Source organism: Schistocerca nitens, chromosome 8 (genome assembly GCF_023898315.1).
Source record: "Schistocerca nitens isolate TAMUIC-IGC-003100 chromosome 8, iqSchNite1.1, whole genome shotgun sequence".
NCBI classification, from domain to species: domain Eukaryota; kingdom Metazoa; phylum Arthropoda; class Insecta; order Orthoptera; family Acrididae; genus Schistocerca; species Schistocerca nitens.
The window spans coordinates 211820392-211848068 of NC_064621.1; the positions used below are offsets into that span (position 1 = coordinate 211820392).

The following is a 27677-nucleotide window of genomic DNA, read 5'->3' on the forward strand; positions in this document are numbered from 1 at the left end:
TACTTTATACACCCTACCAGGCCTCATAACAACACAAAACATGAACAACATCAACGCACTCTGGTGGTCAATCTACCTGGCACAGATTACTGCGACTCAGGTAGCACCAGCTATCCGAGACAGAAGCAGCAGCAGGGAAGTAACAGATTTTGTGTCTTTTACGAGTTACTAGCCAGGAGTGAATTGTATAATTTCATATGTGTGCTTTGATATATTAGTTTCTTGCGTTTCTGCGTTTTAATTTAATATCTGATAGACACAGTTCTCAAGTTTTCGTTTGCGTCGGAAAGTAAACCGAGTTTGTGACGTATTAAAAGTTCCTAATCAGGGGTGAATTACTTAGACTTACCTGAGTGCTTCAGTAGTTCGGTTTTTGAGCATCTGCAAAAATTTAAAAAGGTGGTACCGTATAAAGTTATCATGACTGGTAAAAAATTTGACGTGATTGACTGTACAGGATGGTTTAAACTTATATTTACGATGCTCACAATAATAAATTGTACTTTGTTCCACACGATATAACGTACAAAAAAAAGGGCAAGTGTCGAACCTACGACCTTTATTTCAGTAACAATTAACGTTATGAGGAGACTATTATTACTGTTGCAACCTGGCCGCTAATCTACATTGTCTTAATACGAATACAGTTCTTACTGTTTCCTACAGCCTACTTTTGATCGGAGACCTAGTTTTATTAGAACACAATTCGCGGACAAAATTTTATGAGATAGATCTAACAAAAATATAAAGCATGCGTAATCATATAGGCATGTTTATCGGTTCTATTTACTAAGGTACCGCGCATATACATTTGAATCCAACGCTTTATTTCGTATAACAAAAGAGATTGGATGAATTTTCGTAGTACCGAGTAGCAGGAACAAGAAGTAAGTCCATACAGAGCTTTACATTAGCGATGGATGTTTCCTTGCTCTTGCGAACTAATATTGGTTCCCTTTCGTCCTGCTGACTATTGGATAGGACCAATATAACGCTAATTACGAAAACAGGTGTTCAAACTCGATACCGTAACGAGAACTGCGAAATCTGTTTTTGATATTACGAGGGTAATCCCAAAAGTAAGGACTCCTATTTTTTTTATAAGTACATACACCTGTTTATTTCTACAATGGTTTACATCAGTTTACAACTTGAACATTTAGATATTTTTCGACATAATCACCATTTCTGTAAATGAATTTTTGTAGGCTCTGTGGCAGTTTTTGTATGCCCATGTCATACCAGCTCGGCGCCATGCTGTTCAGAAAGTTATGAACCTCTTCTTTCACCTCTTCGTCGGAGCTGAATCGCTTTCCGGCCAAATGTTCTTTTAACCTAGGGAACAGGTGATAGTCGCTGGGCACCAGGTCAGGACTATAGGGTGGGTGGGTGATTATATTCCACTGAAACTGTTGCTGGAGAGCAACGGTTTGCCGAGCGATATGTGGACGAGCGTTGTTATGGAGAATGTGTACGCCCTTGCTCAACATTCCTCTTCTCCGGTTCTGAATTGCCCGTTTGAGTTTTTTCAGAGTCTCACAGTACCTGTCAGCGTTAATTGTGGTCCCAGTGGGCATAACGTCGACCAACAATACCCCTTTCCGATCCCAAAAAACAGTTGTCATCACTTTCCCGGCAGGCTGTGTTGAATTTCCGCGGCTTTGGCGTAGAAGGATGCCGCCACTGGTGTGATTGTTGCTTGGTCTCGGGTGTAAAGTGGCATGCCCAGGTTTCATCACCCGTGACAATTGAGTCCAGAAAGTTGTCCCTGTTCGGCTGCAAGGCGGTGAAGAAATGCGCGGGAAGCATCATTCCCGCGCCCGGGTTCCCGGGTTCGATTCCCGGCGGGGTCAGGGATTTTCTCTGCCTCGTGATGACTGGGTGTTGTGTGATGTCCTTAGGTTAGTTAGGTTTAAGTAGTTCTAAGTTCTAGGGGACTGATGACCATAGATGTTAAGTCCCATAGGGCTCAGAGCCATTTGAACCAGCCAATGGGAAGCATCAACTCGTTGCCGCATGTGGTCCTCAGACAGCATGCGTCGCACCCATCTTGCGCACACCTTCCGGTAGTTCAATGTTTCCGTTAAAATTCTGTGAGCGGTGCTTCGGGAAACCTCAGGAACCAACGTGCAGATTTCATCCAGGGTGACCCGCCGATCTTCACGTATGCTTTGTTCAACCTTCAACACTGTCTCCTCAGAAACTGACGGTCTCCCACTCCTTTGTTCGTCATGAATTTCGGTCCGACCAGCTGCAAACTCTCTACACCACTTACGAACATTTTTGACATCCTTGCACGACTCACCATACACTTCCGTCAATTGGCGATGGATTTCAATCGGCGCAGTGCCCTTTGCTTTCGAAAACCGAATAACTGCGCGCTATTCGCATTTGGAGGTAACCTCCATTCTCAACGGCTGCCAAACCAAGAATGAGCGCCTCAGCGCGGCGTGCGCATGTTTACACACAGCGCGTGAAGCACTCTTCATAACAGTGTGACCAACTGCCACACAAAAAGCGTTCTGTACTTATAAAAAAAATAGCAGACCTTACTTTTGGGATTACCCCTGTAATAAAGGATAGCAGGGAAAAAACCGTGTTTCATGCTCACCACAACAAATTCTTTTCGACTCATTTAGCTTAAATTTGTTGAGATTTTTTCTTGCTAGATATCCTCCATGTTCCGTTTGAAGCCACTGATCAGTTTTAGCAGTGTATTAGACGGTTGAGTGCATTTCTTTAATATGCATGGCTAAATATGCTGCGGAAGTCAATGTATCACCGGCGGCGCAGAGGGCCCAAAATGGCGGCCATTGACAAGTTGGCCGTACTTTCCCTGTACAGAGCTTCATCAGTGACAGGTGCGTGTCGGTGGTCGGTTGCAGCGAACTTCTCGCGGCTGGTGCTGTACTTCCGGTTCGAGCGGCAGATCGGGCACCACCTGATCCAGACGTTCGCGCCCAGCTCGCTGGTGGTGATGCTGTCGTGGTTCAGCTTCTGGATCGGCCTGGACGCCATCCCGGGCCGCGTCACGCTGCTCGTCACCTCCATGCTGACGCTCGTCACCATGTTCACCGGCCTCAAGTCCGACATCCCGCCCGTCGCCTACGTCAAGGTACGCCAGCGGCGCCAACCATCTGGCCGGACTCTTCAAGTGGTTCAAATGGCTCTGAGCACTATGGGACTTAACATCTGAAGTCATCAGTCCCCTAGAACTTAGAACTACTTAAACCTAACTAACCTAAGGACACCACACACATCCATGCCCGAGGCAGGATTCGAACCTGCGACCGTAGCAGCAGCGCGGTTCCGGACTGAAGCGCCCAGAACCGCTCGGCCACAACGGGCGGCTGGCCGTACTCTGCGGAAACGAAATGTACCGATGCCGTATCTGCTCAACCAGATATCCTTTATAGTTCCAACAAATTCTGTACAGTTCTGAACCTTGGCTCAATAGCTGGGGCGGCCCATAAGCTCTAGCATTTCTTTTGGCGTGTTCATAGCATTTGTCGACCTGGAAAAACCGTTCGACAAAGTAAAATGGTGCAAGATGTTCGAAATTCTGAGAAAATTAGGGGAAAGCTATAGAGAGAGATATGTACAAGAACCAAGAGGGAATAATAACAAGGGTGGAAGACCAGGAACGAAGTGGTTAAACTGAGTGTAAGACTGGGATGTAGTCTTTCGCCCCAACTGTTCAACCTGTACATCGAAAAAGCAACGATAGAAATAAAAGAAAGGTTCAGGAGTGAAATGCCTGGGCCAGCAGGACAGAGCGGATTAGGTTCTGGGAAGGGGCCACAATGATGTTGCTGTGAGTTGCACTCAACATACAAACTTTATTTGTCCACACACAATACTACACAAGAATGCAAAACACTCAAAACTTTAATGGACCTCCTTGATTAACTTTAGATCGGCTGAAGGCCACAATCAAAATCCAAGACACAAGGCCTAAGCAAAATTGAAATATAAGGTTCTTCTGGAGGTTTCACCCGAGAATGCTTTCTAAACCTTCAATCTAAACATGCTGAAGGCCTTATCAAAAAAAAAAAAAAAAAAAAAAAAGGCTCTGAACGCTATGGGACTTAACAAAAAAATGGTTCAAATGGCTCTGAGCACTATGGGACTTAACATCTTAGGTCATCAGTCCCCTAGAACTTAGAACTACTTAAACCTAACTAACCTAAGGACATCACACACATCCATGCCCGAGGCAGGGTTCGAACCTGCGACCGGAAGGCCTTATCACTTTAACTTTAATGGAACTCGGCTGGAGGCCGCGTATTAAGCAATAAGAAGTGTTTCAATCCAAGGACTAATCTTAAAACAATTGAAGCAAATTCGGCTGAAGGCCCCTCACAAAAACATCACAACCGTATCCCTTATGGGCAACACAAGGACATTAATTAATGAGATATTTAAACTCGGCTGGAGGCCACACATCAACACAATAATTTAACGGCTTAAAACCGTAAAAGATTTGTTGTAAAATTCGGCTGAAGGCCCCTATAAGAACAACAATCTCATGCTTTAAGGATAAGACAAGAACATTAATTCAGGATATATAAAACTCAGCTGAAGGCCACGCATCAACCAAATAACTACAGATCAACAGGGAAGTTACTATGTAACAGACATGGAGCAGCGCTCAGAAGTTCCAAGGGTCGGCCTGGAATTGTAACACTAACGCCCGTTTAGGCGAGACAGGCAGCATGACCAACAATCTCTTAATCAGAAGGCAGCCCAACCGACAGACAGCCGACCGACCAATCAACCAAATCAGTTCCGCTCGACGCAACCAGCAAAACGGCCACAAGATTTCTGTACAACGACACACAGGATATTGGCGCCCACAACGACCAACAACGCCTCAGCCGTCGAACTCTGCTGGTCCATCCGCGACTGCTGCTCCGTCGCGACTGCAATGCTGGTGCTTCTCCAACTGACTTTCTTCCTTTGGACGGACGACATCCGGAGGCACTGGCTCCGACCCAACCATGCAGAGGTAGTACAACCAACGTCTCTGCACACGAAGGAACCGACCCAAATACACGTCGTCGATGAGACGACCGACTGAACGACCAAGCAACGCTCGTCCCCGCTGGTACTGGCTGTGCGGACCTCACTGGGGCTCCGTGACCAACTGCACTGCTGGTCCTCGAACATTAAATTCCACAGGAATACGGCTTGAATCTTAGCCGACTTAAATAAACACACATTATTGCTCGCGAGAATGACCCAAAAGCGACAACCAGGATCAAACGAAGAAATGTAAACAGTTGAGGCTCCATAGTAAGTTAAGTGAGGATTCAACTTTCATGTCCAAGATCGGTGGGCGACGAACATCGTAGCACTCGCAAGCAGCACCTCACACTCCAACCGCGCGTGCACGCCGCCAGTGGCTGCAGCCCGACTCGGCGCGATCGGGGCTTGCTTGCTGCTCCAACCGACCGACTGAATTGGTCCGTCTGCGACTGCTGCTCCGTCGCGACTGCACTGCTGGTGCATATCCCACTCACTTTCTTCCTTCGGATGGACGACGTCCCGGAGACATTGGCTCCGGCCCAACCATCCAGACCTAACACAACCGAAGTCTCTGCACAGGAAGGAACCGACCCAAATACACGTCGTCGATGAGACGACCGACCGATCGACCAACCAACAGTCATCCTCGCTGGCACTGGCTGTACGGACCCCACTGGGGCGCCGTCCCCGACTGCACTGCTGCTGCGTCTCGACCGCCCTCATAGTCCGTCTCCAACTGAACTCCCAACTGAACTCCCGACACACGACGACCCGGAAATACTATCGGTCGCTTCAGAGATGGCACGACAGTGCACTTATCGATACGCGCTGCTGCTGCCGCTCACGGGCAAGTAAAGAAGGAAGTTAGTGACGCCAGTAAATGCAATAAGAAAACGAGGTGACAGTACCGTAATACGAGGGCTATCCACAAAGTACATTACGTTTTGGAATTAAAAATAAATAAAGTATTGGAAATTTTTTTATTATATACAGATGAAAGCCACACTTAAATACTACTTTTCTACATAGTTGCCATTTAAATTAAGGCACTTATCGTAGCGATGGACGAGCTTGGGAATTCCTTCGTCGTAAAATTCGGCCGCCTGCGCCTTCAACCACGTAATGACTGTCTTTTGGGACAGAAAATGTGTGATTTTTGTGGATTTCCTGGAAAGAGGCACTACAATAAACTCTCAAAGGTATTGCCGAACTCTGCACAACCTCAGAAGAGCAATACAAATCAAGCGCAGGGGAAAGTTGGACTCAAGGATCTTGCTGATTCACGACAACGCCCGGGCCCACACGGCAAATGCCACTCGTGAAGTTCTCGAATCTTTTAAGTGGGAGTTGTTTCCCCATCCGCCGTACAGTCCCGACCTGGCACCGAGCGACTTCCACATATTCCCAGCAATGAAGAAGTGGTTGGCTATGCAGCGTTTTGATGACGACGCACAGCTTCAAGAAGAGGTAACCACGTGGTTGAAGGCGCAGGCGGCCGAATTTTACGACGAAGGAATTTCCAAGCTCCTCCTCGCTACGATAAGTGCCTTAATTTAAATGACAACTATGTAGAAAAGTAGTATTTGAGTGTGGCTTTCATCTGTATATAATTAAAAAAATTCCAATACTTTATTTATTTTTAATTCCAAAACGTAATGTACTTTGTGGATAGCCCTCGTAGAAGATGATAAATGGCATGAACATGAGCCGTGCACGCCTCAAGGAGTGGAATTAAAATTCAACATTAAAGGATATCAATGATACAATACGCTGATGACATTGCAATCCTGGTGAAAAGTAAAGAAAAGTTACATGATCTGCTTAATGGAAATGTCTAATGAGTACAGAATATGGACTGAGAGTAAGTCGAAGGAAGACGAACGTAATGAGAAGTAGCAGAAACGAGAACAGCGAGAAACTGAACATCAGGATTGACGGTCACGAAGTAGATGAAGTTAAGGAGCTCTGCTATGTAGGCAGGATTGACGGTCACGAAGTAGATGAAGTTAAGGAGCTCTGCTACGTAGGCAGCAAAATAGCCAGTGACGGACTGAGCAAGGAGGACTTCAAAAGTAGACTAGCACAGGTAGAAAGGGCATTCCTGGCGAAGAGAAGTCTGCCAGTTCAAACATAGGTCTTAATTTGAGGAAAAAAAATTTCTGAGAATGTACGTTTGCAGTATAGCACTGTATGGTAGTGAAACATGGATTGTGGGAAAACCGAAACAGAAGAGGATCGAAGAAATTGAGATGTGGTGCTACAGACGAATGTTGAAAATTATGTGGACTGATAAGGTAAGGAATGAGGAGGCTCTGCGCAGAATCGGAGAGGAAAGGAATATGTGGAAAACACTGACAAGGAGAAGGGGCAGGATGATAGGACATCTGTTATGATATCAGGGAATGACTTCCATGGTACTAGAGGCAGCTGTAGAGGACAAAAACTGTAGAGGAAGATAGAGACTAGAATACATCCAGGAAATAATTGAGGGCATAGGTTGCAAGAGCTACTCTGGGATGAAGAGGTTGGCACGGGAGAGGAATTTGTGGTGGGCCGCATCAAGCCAGTCAGAAGACTGATGACCCAAAATAAAGTTTAACCTTCAAGCTGTATGTATATAGACTGAAGCGTCGAGTGAAGATTTGTACCAAGTCCGGGATTCAAACCCAGATCTCCAGCTCATTGGGCAGATGCACTGACCACTACAGCACCCTGGCACAGTGACTTCACACGGCTGCATCGACTGCCCTAGAACGCTTCCTTCCTCAGTCAAAATTACAATTCACCCCTCCACCTACTTCGCATTCCACCTAAACTCCAACACCATTGCAGAAACTCTCCAGCTGTTTTGGAATAGCACCTCAGTATCGAACGAAATGGGGAATCCTGCGTGAAACCTAGGCATAGGTGCTTTAATCAAAATGAAACTATATGATTACAAAGACCTTTTGATGTCTCAAACAACAAAGGTGTACATATGCAGACTGAAGCGACAAATAAAAATTTGTACAAAGGCTGGAATTTAAAACTAGGTCTCCTGTTCACATTTTTTATATTTTTTTAAATTTTATTTCCAGTTTTTCCTCGTTGTTCTCCTCATTTGGTCTGGGCAGATGTCACATAACACCACTTCAAGTTCATGGTTGAACACTTTGCTCAGTCTTTTTTTTTACTATATACAAGGTGCGACAATAAAGTAATGAGACTGATTTTCTTTGAAAGATGTGGCAACCCTGTAGGCTTGCGTAGGCACAATATCTTTGACCTTGGTCTATAAGCTGCTTCTGGTCCAAGCAGCACATCGATGCAACTGCTCAGTCGTGAGTTGTGCTTTAATAAGTTAACACGTGTTTGTGTCTCTCATCACGGAAATGGAACCGCATAATATTGCGCAACAGTATGCCATTTCTTTTTGCGCTAAATTGTGTGAAAACGTTACGACAACGTACAGTAAGCTTCAGAAGGCTTTTAGAGAGGAGGTTGTGTCAACATCTCATGGTTTTCGTTGGCATAAAATGTTTAGTGAAGGCAGAACGAATGTTCAAGATGAAGACCGCAGTGGACGACCATCAACCTCACGGACAGATGTCAACCCTGGCCAGGGTGCGTGAACTCGTACGATCTGATCGAAGATTATCCGTCAAAGTGATTGCACAAGAACTGAACATCAATCGAGAAACAGTTCGTCTAATAATAACTGAAGATCTTGGTATGATAAAGATTTGTGCAAAAATAGTCCCCATAAATCTCACACCACAACAGCGAGAAACACGGAAAAATGTGGCAGCCGATCTGTTAGAGCAAACGGAAATCAATCCAGAATTGTTGAGACGGGTTATCACTGATGATTAAAGTTGGTTTTTTCAGTACAATCCAGAGACAAAACGCCAAAGTTCGCAATGGTGCTCAAAGGGATCACCCAGACCAAAAAAAGCTCGCACATCAAAGTCAAATGTGAAATGCATGCTTGTGTGCTTCTTAGATTCCAAAGGAATTGTTCATAAAGAGTAGGTGCCTCCTGGACAAACAGTTAACCAACATTACTACAAAGAAATTTTAGAAAGACTTCGTAAAAGATTTCTTCGCGTCCGTGTCAACATTGCTGATAATTGGATTCTGCATCACGATAATGCACAATCCCAAACTGCTCTGTCAGCACAGCAATTTTTAACTTCAAAACAAATTTCAGTACTACCACAGACACCTTATTCACCAGATATCGCTCCGTGCGACTTTTTTCTATTTCCAAGAGTCAAAACGGCGGTCAAGGGACACCATTTTCAAACAACACAAGATGTCCAAATAGCGGTGACGAAGGTATTGGATGATATTACAGCTTCTGAGTTCCAGAAATGGCAGAAGCGCTGGAAAAAGTGTGTGCATTCAGAAGGGAGCTACTTTGAAGGAGACAACACTAAACTTGACTAAAACGGTAAGCAACATTCTTTTTTTCACATGAGTCTCATTACTTTATTGTCGCATCTCGTAATTGCAGAGACTTTTTCAAGCCTCAAACATCAAAGACGTATAACTGCAAACTGAAGCGACAAATGAAAAGCCGGCCTCTGTGGCCGAGCGGTTCGAGGCGCTTCAGTCTGGAGACGCGCTGCTGCTACAGTCACAGGTTCGAATCCTGCCTCGGGCATGGATGTGTGTGATGTCCTTAGGTTAGTTAGGTTTAAGCAGTTCTAAGTCTAGGGGACTGATGACCTCAGATGTTAAGTCTCATAGTGCTTAGAGCCATTTAAACCATTTGAACAAAAGAAAAGTGTTGTGTCGATTCCCTAAGGTCTCGACACAATGAGTGGCTAGGTGCACGCGAAACTAACGCAGACGGGCGTAAATTCTGAAACAGGAGACTGGATGAAAACTATAAAGAAAAGAAGAGAGATGTTAATATACTTAACTTTAATGTAGTCTTGTTCTTGTTGAAATACATCTCTTGCATAGTAGTAAGCAATTAGCAATGATACACATGGCGCCTTGCTAGGTAGTAGCGATGGACTAGCTGAAGGCTATTTAATCTGTCTCTCGGCAAATGAGAGGAAGACGTGATACGTCTTGTCGCAAGCTATGTCGTCCGTACAACTGGGGCGAGGTCATGTCCGTGTCTTGTGACCTGCCCTGTGGTGGCGCTACGTTTGCGAATACACAGTGGCGACACGCGGGTCCGACATGTACTACAGGACCGCGGCCGATTTAAGTTACCACCTAGCAAGTGTGGTGTCTAGCGGTGACACCACAAAAAGTAGTACCAAGGCCACGATTCGAACCCGCATCTTCAGCTCACTATGCAGACGTTCTAACCACTACGCCACCCTGGCACAGTGGCTGGGCATAACTGGACGGACCACCCTAGCACGCCTCCCTCCTCAGTCCAAATTCCCATTCACGTCTCAGCTCGCTTTCATTCGTCACTTCGGTCTGCACATATACAGTACATTTTCGATGTTTAAGACTTGAGAGGTCTTTGGAATTATACACTTTCATTTAATTCAACAAACTATTCAATGCCCCGACTGTAGAAATCACCCGGGTTCCGCTCGACGAAATCGTCCACGCAAGCCTTCAGTTCTACGTCATTACTGAGCGATACACAACGCATTGCTTTCGAGAGGGTTCGGAGGAAATTGAAATCCGTAGGCGACAAGCCAGGAGAATACGGAGGATGTGGCAGCACGTCACAACCAATCGTTTCAAGGCTTCCTTGGTGATGTGAGGGCCTTGTCCTGTTGTAGAAGAACGCCATGTTACCGATCAGATCGGTTTTGCTGGATAACGTTATTGATTCGTTGCATTTGTTAGACATTAAGTTCCTCTTTCACTGTTTGATTTCGATCAAGCAATTCGTAGTAGATCGTGCATGTCTTTGAGGTCGAAATTTACGTCCTTAAATAGCTTAAACTGATTCTGAGGGTTACTCGTTTGAAGCAGGCCTGAAGATGACGTAGTGTATCGTCGAAACCTAAATAACGACGATTGGTATTGTTTTATTGAATTGGGCGATTCTGAGCCGTCCTAAGAGGCATCACTTCTTCGACAAACACTTCACAAATGTCTCTACCAGCTTCTATGGCTTTGGCACCTCGATTACACGCAAAAAGCAGAAGGTGTCCAAAATGCTCTTTCGTGTCCATGTGACACTCCATTTGAATAATCTGAAAAGATCTCATCAAAGCGTATCAGTATACAAAAGCTAAACACACTGTTTTGTATAGCACGTAATTTTCTATCGAATAACATTCAAAACATTGCGAAACATCTTATTTTTCACATAAATTTTTCACTTACAGAAAAACGCCAGGACTTATGGGCAAACCTACAATTTTGGGGTTGAATTGAAGTGCAGGACGATAAAGCAGTTATGGCAACCCACCAGACAGTGCCCTAGCCCACTTTTGCCTAGAGAAAAGAGCTGCGGTCAATCACACCATGTGTTCTTGAATTACTTGCTGCGTAATAGGACATAAATAACAGCAGACGTTGAAACCCATCACACATATTACGTAAATTGATACAAATTTGTAAGTAAAATTTGTTATTGAAAGTAAAATCTTCTATGATGTTAGGGCGCATTGGATTTCTTGCTTTTGTCACTTCGTGTCTTCTCACACGCAAGAAAATGTTTATTTAGTACTTTTAGCATTTCCAGGCGACAATACAGAAGTAGACGAAGTCAAATGACGGATGGATGACGCAACCACTCGTCGATCTCCAAGAATCCGTTTAATCATAAGTTGAGTTAATTGATTGCCAAATCAGTATATGGCCATTAAGAGATGAATTAATATGAGAAAAGATGGCGCAGTCTCAGGCTGACACCTCTTATGGTATCTGAAATCCAAGATTAGTTCGGCTCGATGTCCAGCAGGTTTTCGCCATGTTGTCCCCAGAGGTAACTGCTCTCTATACAATACACTGGTGCATAAGTCGTAGCGTTTTTCTCTTTCATTGGTATCCCGGATGCTATGAATCTATTTATGACTTGTGATTGTTTATTTGTAGTTTACTGTTGCTATTTGAGTTTATATTTTGCATTTGTATTTGGAGGTAGTGAGCGGAGCTGTGGAAGCTAGAAATTGGAGTGCCAAGTGGAGAAATCGGTACGTATGCTTCTGTTTGAGTTCAATAGAGGGATGCCAGCAGCGGAGGCAGTCAGAAACATTTGCGCCTTGTATGCCACTGGACAGGGCACGGCAAGAAAATGGATTTCCATTCGCTCGATTAAGGAGGATCTTCTTGACATTAGTGACTCTCCACGTTTAGGAAGACCTTCCAGGTTTGTGAAGATCATTTAAACGCATTAATCCACAATGATCCACGTCAGCGCACTGGAGAAATGTGATCATTCCTCAATCGAGCGACGTTTGCATGCAATAGGGAAGGTTCAAACATCGGGTGTACGGATACGGCATGCTTTAAGCCAAAATCACAAAAATTAGCAGGTGACCAGGTGTGCATCTCTGTTTGCTCGTCATCAATTGGCTTGTGAACAAAACCGACCATTCCTATCCTGTACCGTTACTGGTAACAAGAAATGGTACCTTTATGTTAAAATAAGGGAAAGAAGACAACAGTTGAGCCCAGAAGAAGCAGCAACTCCCCCATACAAAGGCCCCAAAGCATCCACAAAAGATAATGTTATGCAACTGGGGAAACAGCGACGGTGTTGTGCACTTCGAATTGCTTCACCAAAGTGTGACATCATTGGTGACATTTACTGTCAACAACTGAGACGTGTTCAGCCGCAATTGAGGAACAAAGACCAAGAAGACTGCGTCAAGTGATGCTAATCCACGATAACGCCCTCCCACATTCTTCTTGACTGACAAAAAGCGCTAAGCAGTAATTGGGTTGGGAAGTCATTCCACACCCAGCTTATTCACCTGAACTTGCGCCGTCAGTTTTCACCTTTTCCGCGCTCTGTGTAACTTGCTTTCCGGATGAAAATGCACTCCGAACATGGTTCGACGAGTTCTTTGCCTCAAAACCACGTGATTTCTGCAATGGCGGAATTGAAAAGTTACGCCAGCATTAGCAGACTACTGTAAATAACGAAGAAAAATATACGCTACTGGCCATTAAAATTGCTACACCAAGAAGAAATGCAGATAATAAACGGGTATTCATTGGACAAATTTATTATACTAGAAGTGACATGTGATTACATTTTCACGCAATTTGGAAGCACAAATCCTGAGACATCAGTACCCAGAACAACCACCTCTGGCCATAATAACGGCCTTGATACGCCTGGGCATTGTCAAACAGAGCTTGGATGGCGTGAACAGGTACAGCTGCCCATGCAGCTTCAACACGATACCACAGTTCATCAAGAATAGTGACTGAGGTATTGTGACGATCCAGTTGCTCGGCCACCATTGACCAGACGTTTTCAATTGGTGAGAGATCTGGAGAATGTGCTTCTGTATCCAGAAAGGCCCCTGCAGGACCTGCAACATGCGGTCGTGCATTATTCTGCTGAAATGTAGGGTTTCGTAGGGATCGAATGAAGGGTAAAGCCACGGGTCGTAACACATCTCAAATGTAACGTCCAATGTTCAAAGTGCCGTCAGTGCGAACAAGAGGTGACCGAGACGTGTAACCAGTGGCACCCCATACCATCACGCCGGGTGATACGCCAGTACGGCGATGACGAATACACGCTTTCAATGTGCGTCCACCGCGATGTCGCCAAACACGGATGCAACCGTCATGATGCTGTAAACAGAACCTGGATTCATCCGAGAAAATGACTTTTTGCCATTCGTGCACCCAGGTTCGTCGTTGAGTACACCATCGCAGGCTGCTCCTTGATGCAGCGTCAAGGGTAACCGCTGCCGTGGTCTCCGAGCTGATAGTCGATGCTGCTGCAAACGTCGTCGGACTGTTCGTGCAGATGGTTGTTGTCTTGCAAAACGTCCCCATCTGTTGACTCATGGATCGAGACGTGGATGCACGATCCGTTACTGCCATGCGGATAAGATGCCTGTCATCACGACTGCTACTGATAGGAGGCCGTTGGGATCCAGCACGGCGTTCCGTATTACCCTCCTGAACCCACCGATTTCATATTCTGCTAACAGTCATTGGATCTCGACCAACGCGAGCAGCAACGTAGAGATACGATAAACCGCAAGTGCGATAGGCTACAATCCGACCTTTATCAGAGTCGGAAACTTGATGGTACGCGTTTCTCCTCCTTACACTAGGCATCACAACAACGTTTCACCAGGCAACGCCGGTCAACTGCTGTTTGTGTATGACAAATCAGTTGGAAACTTTCCTCATGTCAGCACGTTGTAGGTGTCGCCACCGGCGCCAACCTTGTGTGAATGCTCTGAAAACCTAATCATTTGCACATCGCAGCATCTACTTCCTGTAGGTTAAATTTCGCGTCTGCAGCACGTGATCGTCGTGGTGTAGCAATTTTAATGGCCAGTGGTGTATTAGTGATGATTAAAGCTTTGTTATGTGTATCACTGTGTTTGTTAAACTTATTGAGGAACGATAGAACTTATGCACCAATCAATACATCTCGCAGTCTATATACCCGCAAATCAAATGCAAATTGTATGTATTATTCTAGCTTTATTGTACGCGCCCAATAAGTAATAATCAATATCTTCCCGGTATTGAAATTTTAATGGCCAGCTGGTTGTATTGGTTTTGTTCACCACTAGCGTAGTCTTCGTTGCTACGCGCCGTAACGTGTTGCTTACGAAGGCATGGGAGTTTCAGCGAAGGTGGTGTGCTTCCTGCCAGCTCCTACGGCGGCCCCTCCCCCTTCCCCTCTCTCTTGGCGTGTGTCAGAAGCCGCCGGGAGCGGCGTTACCGCCGCCAAGGGCGCAATTTCCGGTGCCGATCGCAGGCTTCCCTCGTCGGGTTTCCTCGTTAGCAGGCGGCGCTCCATGTGGGTCACCATTCGGATCGCCCGGCGTACAGTCCGTCACTGCGCGGCCAAGTTAGGCTCCCCAAAAAATACCACATCTGTCCATCAAACGGAAAATCGTAGATACACCGACGACTCAGAGCATTACGATCACTGACTACCGCGAGACTCAGTGCAGTGTGGTGGTGTTGCGAACACGCTGAACAACTGGGCATTACTTGGATACCTGACGTTATTACGTTACGTAAGTACTAGGTCACCTGGTGGTTGTGGTTATTTGCTACACTGCCGGCAATTGGCAGTTCGATCCACCTCTTACTTGCGCGCATGTGAGTGTCGTTTCGGTATACGTCCGTGGCTGGAATAATTGCACAGCAGGAAATAAGGGAGCACCCAGATAGTAGGTTCAACAAACCAGCTTAATACACTCCTGGAAATGGAAAAAAGAACACATTGACACCGGTGTGTCAGACCCACCATACTTGCTCCGGACACTGCGAGAGGGCTGTACAAGCAATGATCACACGCACGGCACAGCGGACACACCAGGAACCGCGGTGTTGGCCGTCGAATGGCGCTAGCTGCGCAGCATTTGTGCGCCGCCGCCGTCAGTGTCAGCCAGTTTGCCGTGGCATACGGAGCTCCATCGCAGTCTTCAACACTGGTAGCATGCCGCGACAGCGTGGACGTGAACCGTATGTGCAGTTGACGGACTTTGAGCGAGGGGGTATAGTGGGCATGCGGGAGGCCGGGTGGACGTACCGCCGAATTGCTCAACACGTGGGGCGTGAGGTCTCCACAGTACATCGATGTTGTCGCCAGTGGTCGGCGGAAGGTCCACGTGCCCGTCGACCTGGGACCGGACCGCAGCGACGCACGGATGCACGCCAAGACCGTAGGATCCTACGCAGTGCCGTAGGGGACCGCACCGCCACTTCCCAGCAAATTAGGGACACTGTTGCTCCTGGGGTATCGGCGAGGACCATTCGCAACCGTCTCCATGAAGCTGGGCTACGGTCCCGCACACCGTTAGGCCGTCTTCCGCTCACGCCCCAACATCGTGCAGCCCGCCTCCAGTGGTGTCGCGACAGGCGTGAATGGAGGGACGAATGGAGACGTGTCGTCTTCAGCGATGAGAGTCGCTTCTGCCTTGGTGCCAATGATGGTCGTATGCGTGTTTGGCGCCGTGCAGGTGAGCGCCACAATCAGGACTGCATACGACCGAGGCACACAGGGCCAACACCCGGCATCATGGTGTGGGGAGCGATCTCCTACACTGGCCGTACGCCACTGGTGATCGTCGAGGGGACACTGAATAGTGCACGGTACATCCAAACCGTCATCGAACCCATCGTTCTACCATTCCTAGACCGGCAAGGGAACTTGCTGTTCCAACAGGACAATGCACGTCCGCATGTATCCCGTGCCACCCAACGTGCTCTAGAAGGTTTAAGTCAACTACCCTGGCCAGCAAGATCTCCGGATCTGTCCCCCATTGAGCATGTTTGGGACTGGATGAAGCGTCATCTCACGCGGTCTGCACGTCCAGCACGAACGCTGGTCCAACTGAGGCGCCAGGTGGAAATGGCATGGCAAGCCGTTCCACAGGACTACATCCAGCATCTCTACGATCGTCTCCATGGGAGAATAGCAGCCTGCATTGCTGCGAAAAGTGGATATACACTGTACTAGTGCCGACATTGTGCATGCTCTGTTGCCTGTGTCTATGTGCCTGTGGTTCTGTCAGTGTGATCATGTGATGTATCTGACCCCAGGAATGTGTCAATAAAGTTTCCCCTTCCTGGGACAATGAATTCACGGTGTTCTTATTTCAATTTCCAGGAGTGTATCTACACTCCTGTCAGACTATGTATGATAGAGCAGAAGTTGCTTAAATTCATAGAAATACTATCCACGGAAGTTGAGAGATTCATATCAAATCCGTACATGTCATACAAATGGATGTAGGTACATATGTATGTATGTATGTATGTATGTATGTATGTATGTACAGTTCTGTTCCAAAGTATCCGAACAAGATGAATTGCATTTCGCCTGATTCTGATGCAACCCGTATAACGCAGCTGTCTAGCAGGTCCTCTAATCGCTCCTCGGTACAGTCGTTTGACTATTGAAAATGGTTCCATCGAGTCACCACTAGAAAACACTGCTCTGTATCGCAATAACTCAAAATGTGAAGTACCGCGATACTACAAATATCAGGGAACACCTTATCACAGATCAGACTGTCACATTTATTACAATAAATGGCATACCTGAAAAGTACCGCTCTCATTATTACGTCAGTTAGGTAGTGCACGTAGTAAGGGGAAGAAGGCGGAAAGGGGAAAGGAGGAGACAGACAGACAAAGGAAAGACGAGGAGATGTACAGAGAGAGGGGGAGGGAGAGGTAGGCAGAGAGTGGGAGGAGGAGATGAACAGAGAGAGGAGAGGAGGAAGTGGACACAGAAAGGGAAGAGGAGGAGAGAGAGGAGATGGACTAGTAGAAGACTGGAATAAATACCTATCCTGGCAACGCAGGGTACTCGCTAGTAAATTAATAAGTGATCTCCCATGTTACACAAAATAAGTCTAAAACACTATTGCAGAAGCAACGAAAAAACACGCCAAACTTAAAAGAACGCATAATCTCTAAGACTAACAATGTTTTACTGTTCCTCATAATTTAGCGCGGACTTCAATGCGAGAGGCTTTTAATAGATTCCACAACGAAACTCTGTCTCGAAATCTGATATAAAATCTAAAGAGATTCTGTTTGCATCTAAAGTACACCAGCGGCAAGACTCAATCAATACCTTCACTGTATGATAGCAACGGAATTGTTACTATGACAGTGCCACTAAAGCGGAGCTACTATACACGATTTTCCGGAATTCTTTTATCAAAGAATAAGTAAATATTCCAGAATTCGAATCAAAAACAACTGACAACATGAGAACCTTAGAAGCCGATATCCTCTGTGTTATCGAAGCAACTAAAATCACATAATAAATGGAAGTCTTCCGGTCCAGACTGCATACCAGTTAGGATCCTTTCAGAGTATTCTGATATAATAGCTCCCTACTTAGCAATCATATATAACCGTTCGGTAGACGAAAGATCTTTACCTAAAAACGGGAAAGTTCCACAGATCCCAACGATACTCAAGAAAGGAGATAGGAGTAATCCGCTGAATTACAGGAAAATATCACTAAAGTCTATTTGCAGTAGGATAGTAACTTACTTCTGTGTTCGAACATTATGAATTACCTCGAAGAATACGGTCTGTTGACGCATAACGCGGCTTCAGACGTGCGCTTCTAGGCGCTTCAGTCTGGAACCGCGTGACCGCTACGGTCGCAGGTTCGAATCCTGCCTCGGGCATGGATGTGTGTGATGTCCCTAGGTTAGTTAGGTTTAATTAGTTCTAAGTTCTAGGCGACTGATGACCTTAGAAGTTAAGTCGCATAGTGCTCAGAGCCATTTTGAACGGATTCAGAAAATGTAGTTCTTGTGAAACACAACTGGCACATAGTTCACAAGAAGTAGTACGGGCTATTGACGGGGGATCTCAAGCTATTTTATATTTCCAGAGTTCCAGAATGAAAGAAGCAGTTTCTGATCAAACTGCTTGCCTGCGGAATATCGTCTCCGTTGTGCGACTGGATTCGCGATTCTTTGTCAGAAAGGTGACAGTTCGCAGTAATTGATGGAAAGTCATCTAATGAAGCAGAATCTATATCTGGGGCTTCCCAAGAAATTTGATAAGCCTTCTACATTCTGAGTAGCCTTCTTAGATTCTTTGAATATGATGTTGTCAGTTATTGTTTGGTAAAGTCGTTGGAAGACCGAAACCAATTGCAAAATGATTTAGACGAGATACCTGCATGTTGAGAAAATTATGAGGTCTTCCACATGAGTACTGAAAGGAATCCATTAAATTTCTGTTCTACTATAAGTCACACAAATCTAAAGGCTGTCAATTCGACTAAATCCCTAGGGATTAAAATTCCAAACAACTTAAATTGGAACGATACATAGAAACTTTTCAGGGGAAGGCGAACCAAAGACTGTCTTCTATTGGCAGCACAGAATAAATCTAGTAAAGAGACTGCCTACACTCTGCTGTGCGGTGTGGGGTCCTTACCAGACAAGACTGACGAAGGACATTGAAAAAGTTCAAAGAAGGGCAGCTCGTTTTGTATTATAGTGAAACAGGAGAGGGAGCGTCACACATATGATTCGAAAATTAGGGTGGCAGTCGTTAGAACAAAACTTTTTGGTTGCGGTGAGATCTCTTCACGAAGTTTTAATCACCAACTTTCTCCCCCTAATGCGAAAATATTTTGTTGACGCCCATCTTCATAGGGAGAAGTGATCGTAGTAATAAAATAAGAGAAATCAGAGCTCGCTCGGAAATATTTAAGTTTTAGTTTTTCCCGCGCGCTATTCGAGAGTGGAACGGTAGAGAAATAGCGTGGAGGTGGTTCGATGAACCCTCTGCCAGGCACTTAATTGTGACACAAGCTGCGACATTGTCGCGAATAAAACAGTGACCCGTATATACAATAAATTTCCTTTAATTTACGTTTATGGTCACAAACGTTTTGTTAACAGATTACCGGTTTCGGTCTATAATGACCATCATCAGATCTGTTTTATAAAAACAAAGTCCTAATGTACTGCAGCCATAGTGGCATCGTCAAATGTTAAATGCAAAATCAGCACCAGCATCGTCAAATATAGATAAATAACATCATAAGCACGAGTCATGTTGTCAGTAGCACAGTCTAGTAGAAAGCGGGCGGGAGATATCGTGGAGTAGCCTTCCCGGTCGTTGTTCTTGAACTGCGTCTCCAACGCGTCTCACTTGTTGACAGTAAAAATGTCACCAGTGATGTCACACCTTGGGGAAGCAATTCCATACCACAACGTTGCTGTTCCACCAGATGCGTTACATTATGTTTTCTGCATGCGCGCAGGTCTTTGTACGGGTAGCTGCTGTTTTGTCTGGGTTCAATCACTCCTTTCTTTTCCTTATGTTAGCATTTCGCGCCAACACACCATTGGTGCGAAATTACGAATGTTCAGGAATTTTTTTAACAGATCTCGTATGTTATTTACCTGGCTTGGCTGCGAGTTCTGGATAGGAAGCGGCGGCAACAGACGTTGCTGCAGCCTCGGTGGCGGTGAATTATACACTCCTGGAAATTGAAATAAGAACACCGTGAATTCATTGTCCCAGGAAGGGGAAACTTTATTGACACATTCCTGGGGTCAGATACATCACATGATCACACTGACAGAACCACAGGCACATAGACACAGGCAACAGAGCATGCACAATGTCGGCACTAGTACAGTGTATATCCACCTTTCGCAGCAATGCAGGCTGCTATTCTCCCATGGAGACGATCGTAGAGATGCTGGATGTAGTCCTGTGGAACGGCTTGCCATGCCATTTCCACCTGGCGCCTCAGTTGGACCAGCGTTCGTGCTGGACGTGCAGACCGCGTGAGACGACGCTTCATCCAGTCCCAAACATGCTCAATGGGGGACAGATCCGGAGATCTTGCTGGCCAGGGTAGTTGACTTACACCTTCTAGAGCACGTTGGGTGGCACGGGATACATGCAGACGTGCATTGTCCTGTTGGAACAGCAAGTTCCCTTGCCGGTCTAGGAATGGTAGAACGATGGGTTCGATGACGGTTTGGATGTACCGTGCACTATTCAGTGTCCCCTCGACGATCACCAGTGGTGTACGGCCAGTGTAGGAGATCGCTCCCCACACCATGATGCCGGGTGTTGGCCCTGTGTGCCTCGGTCGTATGCAGTCCTGATTGTGGCGCTCACCTGCACGGCGCCAAACACGCATACGACCATCATTGGCACCAAGGCAGAAGCGACTCTCATCGCTGAAGACGACACGTCTCCATTCGTCCCTCCATTCACGCCTGTCGCGACACCACTGGAGGCGGGCTACACGATGTTGGGGCGTGAGCGGAAGACGGCCTAACGGTGTGCGGGACCGTAGCCCAGCTTCATGGAGACGGTTGCTAATGGTCCTCGCCGATACCCCAGGAGCAACAGTGTCCCTAATTTGCTGGGAAGTGGCGGTGCGGTCCCCTACGGCACTGCGTAGGATCCTACGGTCTTGGCGTGCATCCGTGCGTCGCTGCGGTCCGGTCCCAGGTCGACGGGCACGTGCACCTTCCGCCGACCACTGGCGACAACATCGATGTACTGTGGAGACCTCACGCCCCACGTGTTGAGCAATTCGGCGGTACGTCCACCCGGCCTTCCGCATGCCCACTATACGCCCTCGCTCAAAGTCCGTCAACTGCACATACGGTTCACGTCCACGCTGTCGCGGCATGCTACCAGTGTTAAAGACTGCGATGGAGCTCCGTATGCCACGACAAACTGGCTGACACTGACGGCGGCGGTGCACAAATGCTGCGCAGCTAGCGCCATTCGACGGCCAACACCGCGGTTCCTGGTGTGGCCGCTGTGCCGTGCGTGTGATCATTGCTTGTACAGCCCTCTCGCAGTGTCCGGAGCAAGTATGGTGGGTCTGACACACCGGTGTCAATGTGTTCTTTTTTCCATTTCCAGGAGTGTAAATATCGTGGCGCTGTTGGTGAAACTAGTATTCCGTCAATCATGGCTTATTGCGCAGAGGAATGCTTCACTTCTTCGGCTCGCCAATACTTGCTAACCACGTCTGTATCGGAACAAAGCTTTATACCCTACGCTAACGACAGTCAGTGTAACGAACCAGTCGGCAACTGTGGCCGAGCGGTTTCAGGCGCTTCAGTCCGGAACCGCGCTGCTGCTACGGTCGCAGGTTCGAATCCTGCCTCGGGCACGGATGTGTGTGATGTCCTTAGGTTAGGTAGGTTTAACTAGTTCTAAGTTCTAGGGGACTAATGACCACAGATGTTAAGTCCCATAGCGCTTAGATCCATTTGAACAATTTTTGTAACGAACCATCTTCTTGGTTCTATACAGTACAACTCGTCCCCAACACGATCTGATCCGGACGAAGCGTAGGCAAAGAATGAAGTTGGCGATGTGTGGTCGCAGTTTTATTAATTAGGTTTCGGAGGAGACTGCCTAAGAGTGCATGTTACTAACTCTCTAGCGAGGATTATGGCAGGGCCTGTATTCACCCCTGTATCCGGAAGGCACCGTCGAGGGACCATTCAGTTGATACCCACTGCGCGTGGTGGAGGGGAACTTTTAACGGAGTAACAGCACTCAAACCTTGCAACGGCTAGTTCTCACCCACTGTGCTTGGTGGAGTGGAGCTTCTAACGAAGTAGCAGCACTCGAACTTTACAAGGGCTGGTTCTCACTAGCCGCCATATTGTGGATTTTAACTAAATAATTAATGGCTAATGCTATCAAACTGAAAATTCGCGTACAGTGACTCTTTTACCTGGGGAAGTTATTGATAGTTCTCCTTGCTCAAAACAACGTAATTAAACATATGAAATTCGTACAAAAGGAAAACAATTAAAGTTACAAATTTCACTTTTATTTACTTGACAACTAGTTACTGGTCAGAATGCATTTTCAAATAATCCTACAAGCCAGAAATCAAAATTACAATCACGTGCGGTACAGCTGTTACCAAATTTACTCTGTACTGAAACTTCCTGGCAGATTAAAACTGTGTGCCGGACCGAGACTCGAACTCGGAACCTTTGCCTTTCGCGGGCAAGTGCTCTACCAACCGAGCTACCCAAGTACGACTCAGGCCCCATCCTCAAAGCTTTACTTCTGCCAGTACCTCGTCTCCTACCTTCCAAACTTTGAAGAATCTCTCCTGCGAAGTTTGGAAGGTAGGAGACGAGATACTGGCAGAAATAAAGCTGTGAGTACCGGGCGTGAGTCGTGCTTCGGTAGCTCAGATGGTAGAGCACTTGCCCGCGAAAGGCAAAGGTTCCGAGTTCGAGTCTCGGTCCGGCACACAGTTTTAATCTGCCAGGAAGTTTCATATCAGCGCACACTCCGCTGCAGAGTGAAAATCTCATTACTGTGTACTTTTTGTATGTTACTGTGATCGGTAGCAGGCCATTGCAAATGCTGAACAGGTTCCTAGGTCAGGACCATTTCCTTCCAAATCCCTTTCCAGATCAGGTAGTGGCTCACCTTAACCTACAGCTATATCCAAAAAACCGCCCTGCGGTGTGTGGCGGAGGGTACTTGGTGCACCACCATCACATCCCCCTTTTCCTCTCCCAGTCTATAATGGTTTTCAGGAAGAATGATTGCTGGGAAGCTTCCGTGTGAGCTCGAATCTCTCTAATATCAAATTCACGGTCTTTTCGCGAGATATACGTAGGAGGGAGCAATTTATTGGTTGCCTCTTCTAGCAACCTATGCTCTCGAAACTTTTACATTAAACCGTTCCGTGATACAGAACCCCTCTCTTGCAGCGTCTCCCACTGAAGTTGGCTGATCGTCTCGGTGACGCTTTTGCGCTTACTACGACCCTACTTTGTATCTTCCGCATTTCCATTATCAGTCCTACCTTGTATAGATCCCAGACCGATGAAAAGTATTCAAGTTTCGGTCGAATGGGGGCTTTTTAAACTACTTCCTTTGTGGGTGGACTACTCTTATAGAGAATTCTTCCAATGAATCTCTCTCTGGTATCCATCTGTGATTAGTTGTATGTGATCATTCCGCATTAACTCACTCCTTACACATACTCCTAGATATTTTACGTACGTGACTCGTTGCGGTAATTTTTCTACAATCGTACAGTCGTACAATAATGACTGTTTCTGCCTATTTATGAGCAATACTTTACATTTGTTTAAGCTGAGGCTGATATACCAATCCCTGAACCAAACACAGAACCTCTCCAGGCCTTCCTGCAGTTTGCTGCAATTTTCTAGCGTTGTCACTTATCTGTATACTGTGGTGTCACCGCCAGACACCACACTTGCTAGGTGGTAGCCTTTAAATCGGCCGCGGTCCGGTAGTATACGTCGGACCCGCGTGTCGCCACTATCAGTGATTGCAGACCGAGCGCCGCCACACGGCAGGTCTAGAGAGACGTCCTAGCACTCGCCCCGGTTGTACAGCCGACTTTGCTAGCGATGGTTCACTGACAAATTACGCTCTCTTTTGCCGAGACGATAGTTAGCATAGCTTTCAGCTACGTCATTTGCTACGACCTAGCAAGGCGCCATTATCATTTGCTATTTATCTTGTGATGCATGTACCGTCAGACCGATGTTCACCAATTATGGATTAAAGTTAAGTATTCCAGAAGCTACGTACCTTTTTTGCTAGTCTCTATTCCTTTAACTGTTCCAGACCTCACGCCAGCCTGCGTGAGCTTAAACGCGTGCCTTCGGCTTCCTCTCATAGTGGCTTGGCTGTCTTGCCAAGTCACAACATATACAATATCATCATTCGCAAAAAGCCTTATAGAATCCCGACGTTGTCCAATAGATCATATATATATTATTATTGTCGATTATTCCATTTTGAGAGAGCGATTGAACTTGAGTAGTCATGATTTCTTTTTCTTTCTTCGTTCTTCCCAAATTCTCTTCATACGTTGACTGTGTTCTCTGTTGCGTACTTCGACCATCTTTTTCCCATTCTGTCCTCCGTGTGTTCTTATTTAAGTGTGTGTTTCTTTATGATGTTTCTAAACTTTCCTCTATTATTTATGTTGTCTTGTGCGTTCCCCAGTTCTTTAATGTCTTCTTCTACTTCACTGATCCATTTTGTCTTAATTTTGCTCTTGTTTACTATCTCAAAGATTTGTCTTGTGAGCCTGCTTTTATGCATCCTGCTGATATGTCCATCAAATTTCATCCTTCTCTTTCTAATGGTGTCTGTTATTGTTTCTGTGTCTTTGTAAATCTCTCTAGTTGACCTCTTCATCCAAATTCCTTCCCGAAACACTGGTCCATAAATTATCCTCAGAATTTTTCTTTCCCGCTTTTCAATCTCTATATGGCTCTCAGCACTATGGGACTAATTAAACCTAACTAACCTAAGGACATCACACACATCCATGTCCGAGGCAGAATTCGAACCTGCGACCGTAGCAGTCGCGCGGTTCCGGACTGAAGCGCCTAGAACCGCTCGGCCACCGCGGCCGGCTCAATCTCTATACTGTTGTTGCGTAAGGTCGTAGTGTTTTTCTTACTCATCTTGTTACTGCAGTTGCTATGGATTCGTTTATAGATCGTCATTTTTCGTTCGTAGTTCACTGTTGCTGTCTGATTGTCATTTTATCCTTTGAAGGTGATGAGTGGAGCTGTGGAGACTAGAGAATGGAGTGCCAAATGGAGAAATCTGAACATTTCCGACATATTCTTCTGTTTGAGGTCAATAAAGGGGTGACAGCAGCGGAGGCAGCCAGAAACATTTGCGCAGGAAAATAAGTTTCTCGTTTTCAGGAGGATCGTTTTGACATTAGTGAGTCTTCACGTTCAGGGAAACCTTCCGGGTTTGATGAAGATCTAAATGCAGTAATGCACATTGATCTACGTCATTGTACTCGAGAACTGGCAAATGTAACGAACTGTGATCATTCCATCATCGTGTGACATTTGCAGGCAATGGGCAAGGTTCAAAAATAGTGTGCATGAGCACCGCATTCTCTAAGCCAAAAAAAAAAAAAAAGTGCTTGGTCGGCATCAATTTGCCGGCGTTGTGGCCGAGCGGTTGTAGGCGCTTCAGTCTGGAACCGCGCGACCACTACGGTCGCAGGTTCGAATCCTACCTCGGGCATGGATGTGTGTGATGTCCTTAGGTTAGTTAGGTTTAACTAGTTCTAAGTTCTAGGGGACTGACGACCTCAAAAGTTGAGTCCCATAGTGCTCAGAGCCATTTGAACCATTCTGATTCAGCATCAATTGACTCGTGAACAACGCCGAGCATTCCTATCCTGCATCGCTGCTCGTGACTAGAAGAAGGAAAAGAAAGGAATGGCTGAGCCCAAATAAAGCAGCATCTCCCCGTACAAAGACCTGCGCGCATGCAGAAAACATAATGTAATGCATCTGGTGGGTTCAAAATGGTTCAAATGGCTCTGAGCACTAAGGGACTTAACTTCTAAGGTCATCAGTCCCTATAACTTAGAACTACTTAAGCCTAACTAACCTAAGGACATCATACACATCCATGCCCGAGGCAGGAATCGAACCTGCGACCGTAGCGGTCTTGCGGTTCCAGACTGTAGCGCCTAGAACCGCTCGGACACAAAGCCGGCCATCTGGTGGGGACAGCGACGGTGTGGTGTGAATTTGCTTCGCCAAGGTGTGACATCACTGGTGACATTTTTACTGTCAATAACTGAGACGTGATGCAGACGCAGTTCAAGAACAACGACCGGGAAGACTGTGTGACGTGATGCTACTCCACGGTAACTCCCCCCTGCATTTTACTAGACTGTCAAAAAACACTTTACAGAAGTTGGGGCCGGCCGGTGTGGCCGAGTGGTTCTAGGCGCTTCAGTCTGGAACCGCGCGACCGTTTCGGTCGCAGGTTCGAATCCTGCCTCGGGCATTGATGTGTGTGATGTCCTTAGGTTAGTTAGGTTTAAGTAGTTCTAAGTTCTAGGGGACTGATGAACTGAGATGTTAAGTCCCATAGTGCTCAGAGCCATTTGAACCATTTGAACAGAAGTTGGGTTGGGAAGTAATTCCGCAACCAGCTTATTCAATTGGACTTGCGCCCTCAGTTTTCATCTTTCTCGTCCTCTAAGGAACAACCTTCAAGGAGCTTGCTTTCCGGACGAAAACACGCTCCGAACATAGCTCGACCTGTTCTTTGTCTAAAACCACCTGGTTTCTACAGTCCCTGAATCGAAAAGTTACGTCAGCGTTGGCATACTATTGTAAATAGTGTAGAAGAACAGCGTTTCTTGAAAACTTGAACAACGTTAGTCTCTTTTTTCCAAACACTAGAAACACTTCGCCCGTCCAGGGACCTATGGCACAGTGCTGCTGTAAGAGGAGCTTCAGTAGTCTTTCGCATATTCTGTGTGGAATCGTATTGGTATCCGTCAGGTGCAGTGGCCTTTCCACTGTTGAGTGACGTCACCGAGACGTTAAATCTAGTGTTTCTACGTCCTCTCGCCCAGTCTGCAGGCAGAACAGTCCGAATACAATAAATTTGTAATTGACATTTCAGTGAGTCGATTGGCAGGAGCGTTGCGTCAGCCAATCACAGCTGTTCCACGGGTTCGCTGTGTTGCCTGTTCATTGAGCCAGAACCACTACCAGCGGAGCTTTGTCGGCCGAAGCAGGCTGCACGGTTGGGAAGCAACAGGCGAGACTGGAGGGAGATGAAATGATCCCGTTTCCAAAATTACGTGAAAAACATGTCTTACAGTTTTGTATCTGAATGGCGTACACGTCTAGCATCATAAATTGCTAATGTAAAACATTTTTAGAGTTCAAAGAAAGAGAACACTTAGTAAAAAGTTCGATGAATAATAATTTAAAGAAAGATGTTCTCATCATTTTGGATGTTTTTAATATAATGCTCATCGTTTTTCTGGACGATGATTTCAGGCGTCGGACGTTCTCCAGCAAATGAACACACTTTTTCACGATATCACAGCACATGTTTTATTTCACATTTTGACATGGCACAACAGTAAAAATACTTCGTTCAGACTGTTAGCACTAAAGAGAGCTTTTTGGCTCTGAGCACTATGGGACTCAACATCTTAGGTCATAAGTCCCCTAGAACTTAGAACTACTTAAACCTAA

The 27677-nt window shown here is 46.1% G+C and overlaps 1 protein-coding gene across 5 annotated transcripts in view; it reads left to right on the top strand.

Annotated features, from left to right (window-relative positions):
• Positions 1-27677, top strand: part of LOC126198710 (glycine receptor subunit alpha-3) — a 646434-nt gene that overhangs the window by 566060 nt on the left and 52697 nt on the right. For all 5 annotated transcript variants that reach the window (XM_049935220.1, XM_049935223.1, XM_049935222.1 and 2 more), the window contains one exon: positions 2886-3115. In XM_049935220.1, coding sequence (XP_049791177.1) covers positions 2886-3115 — 230 coding nt within the window. The remainder of the gene's footprint in view (positions 1-2885; positions 3116-27677) is intronic.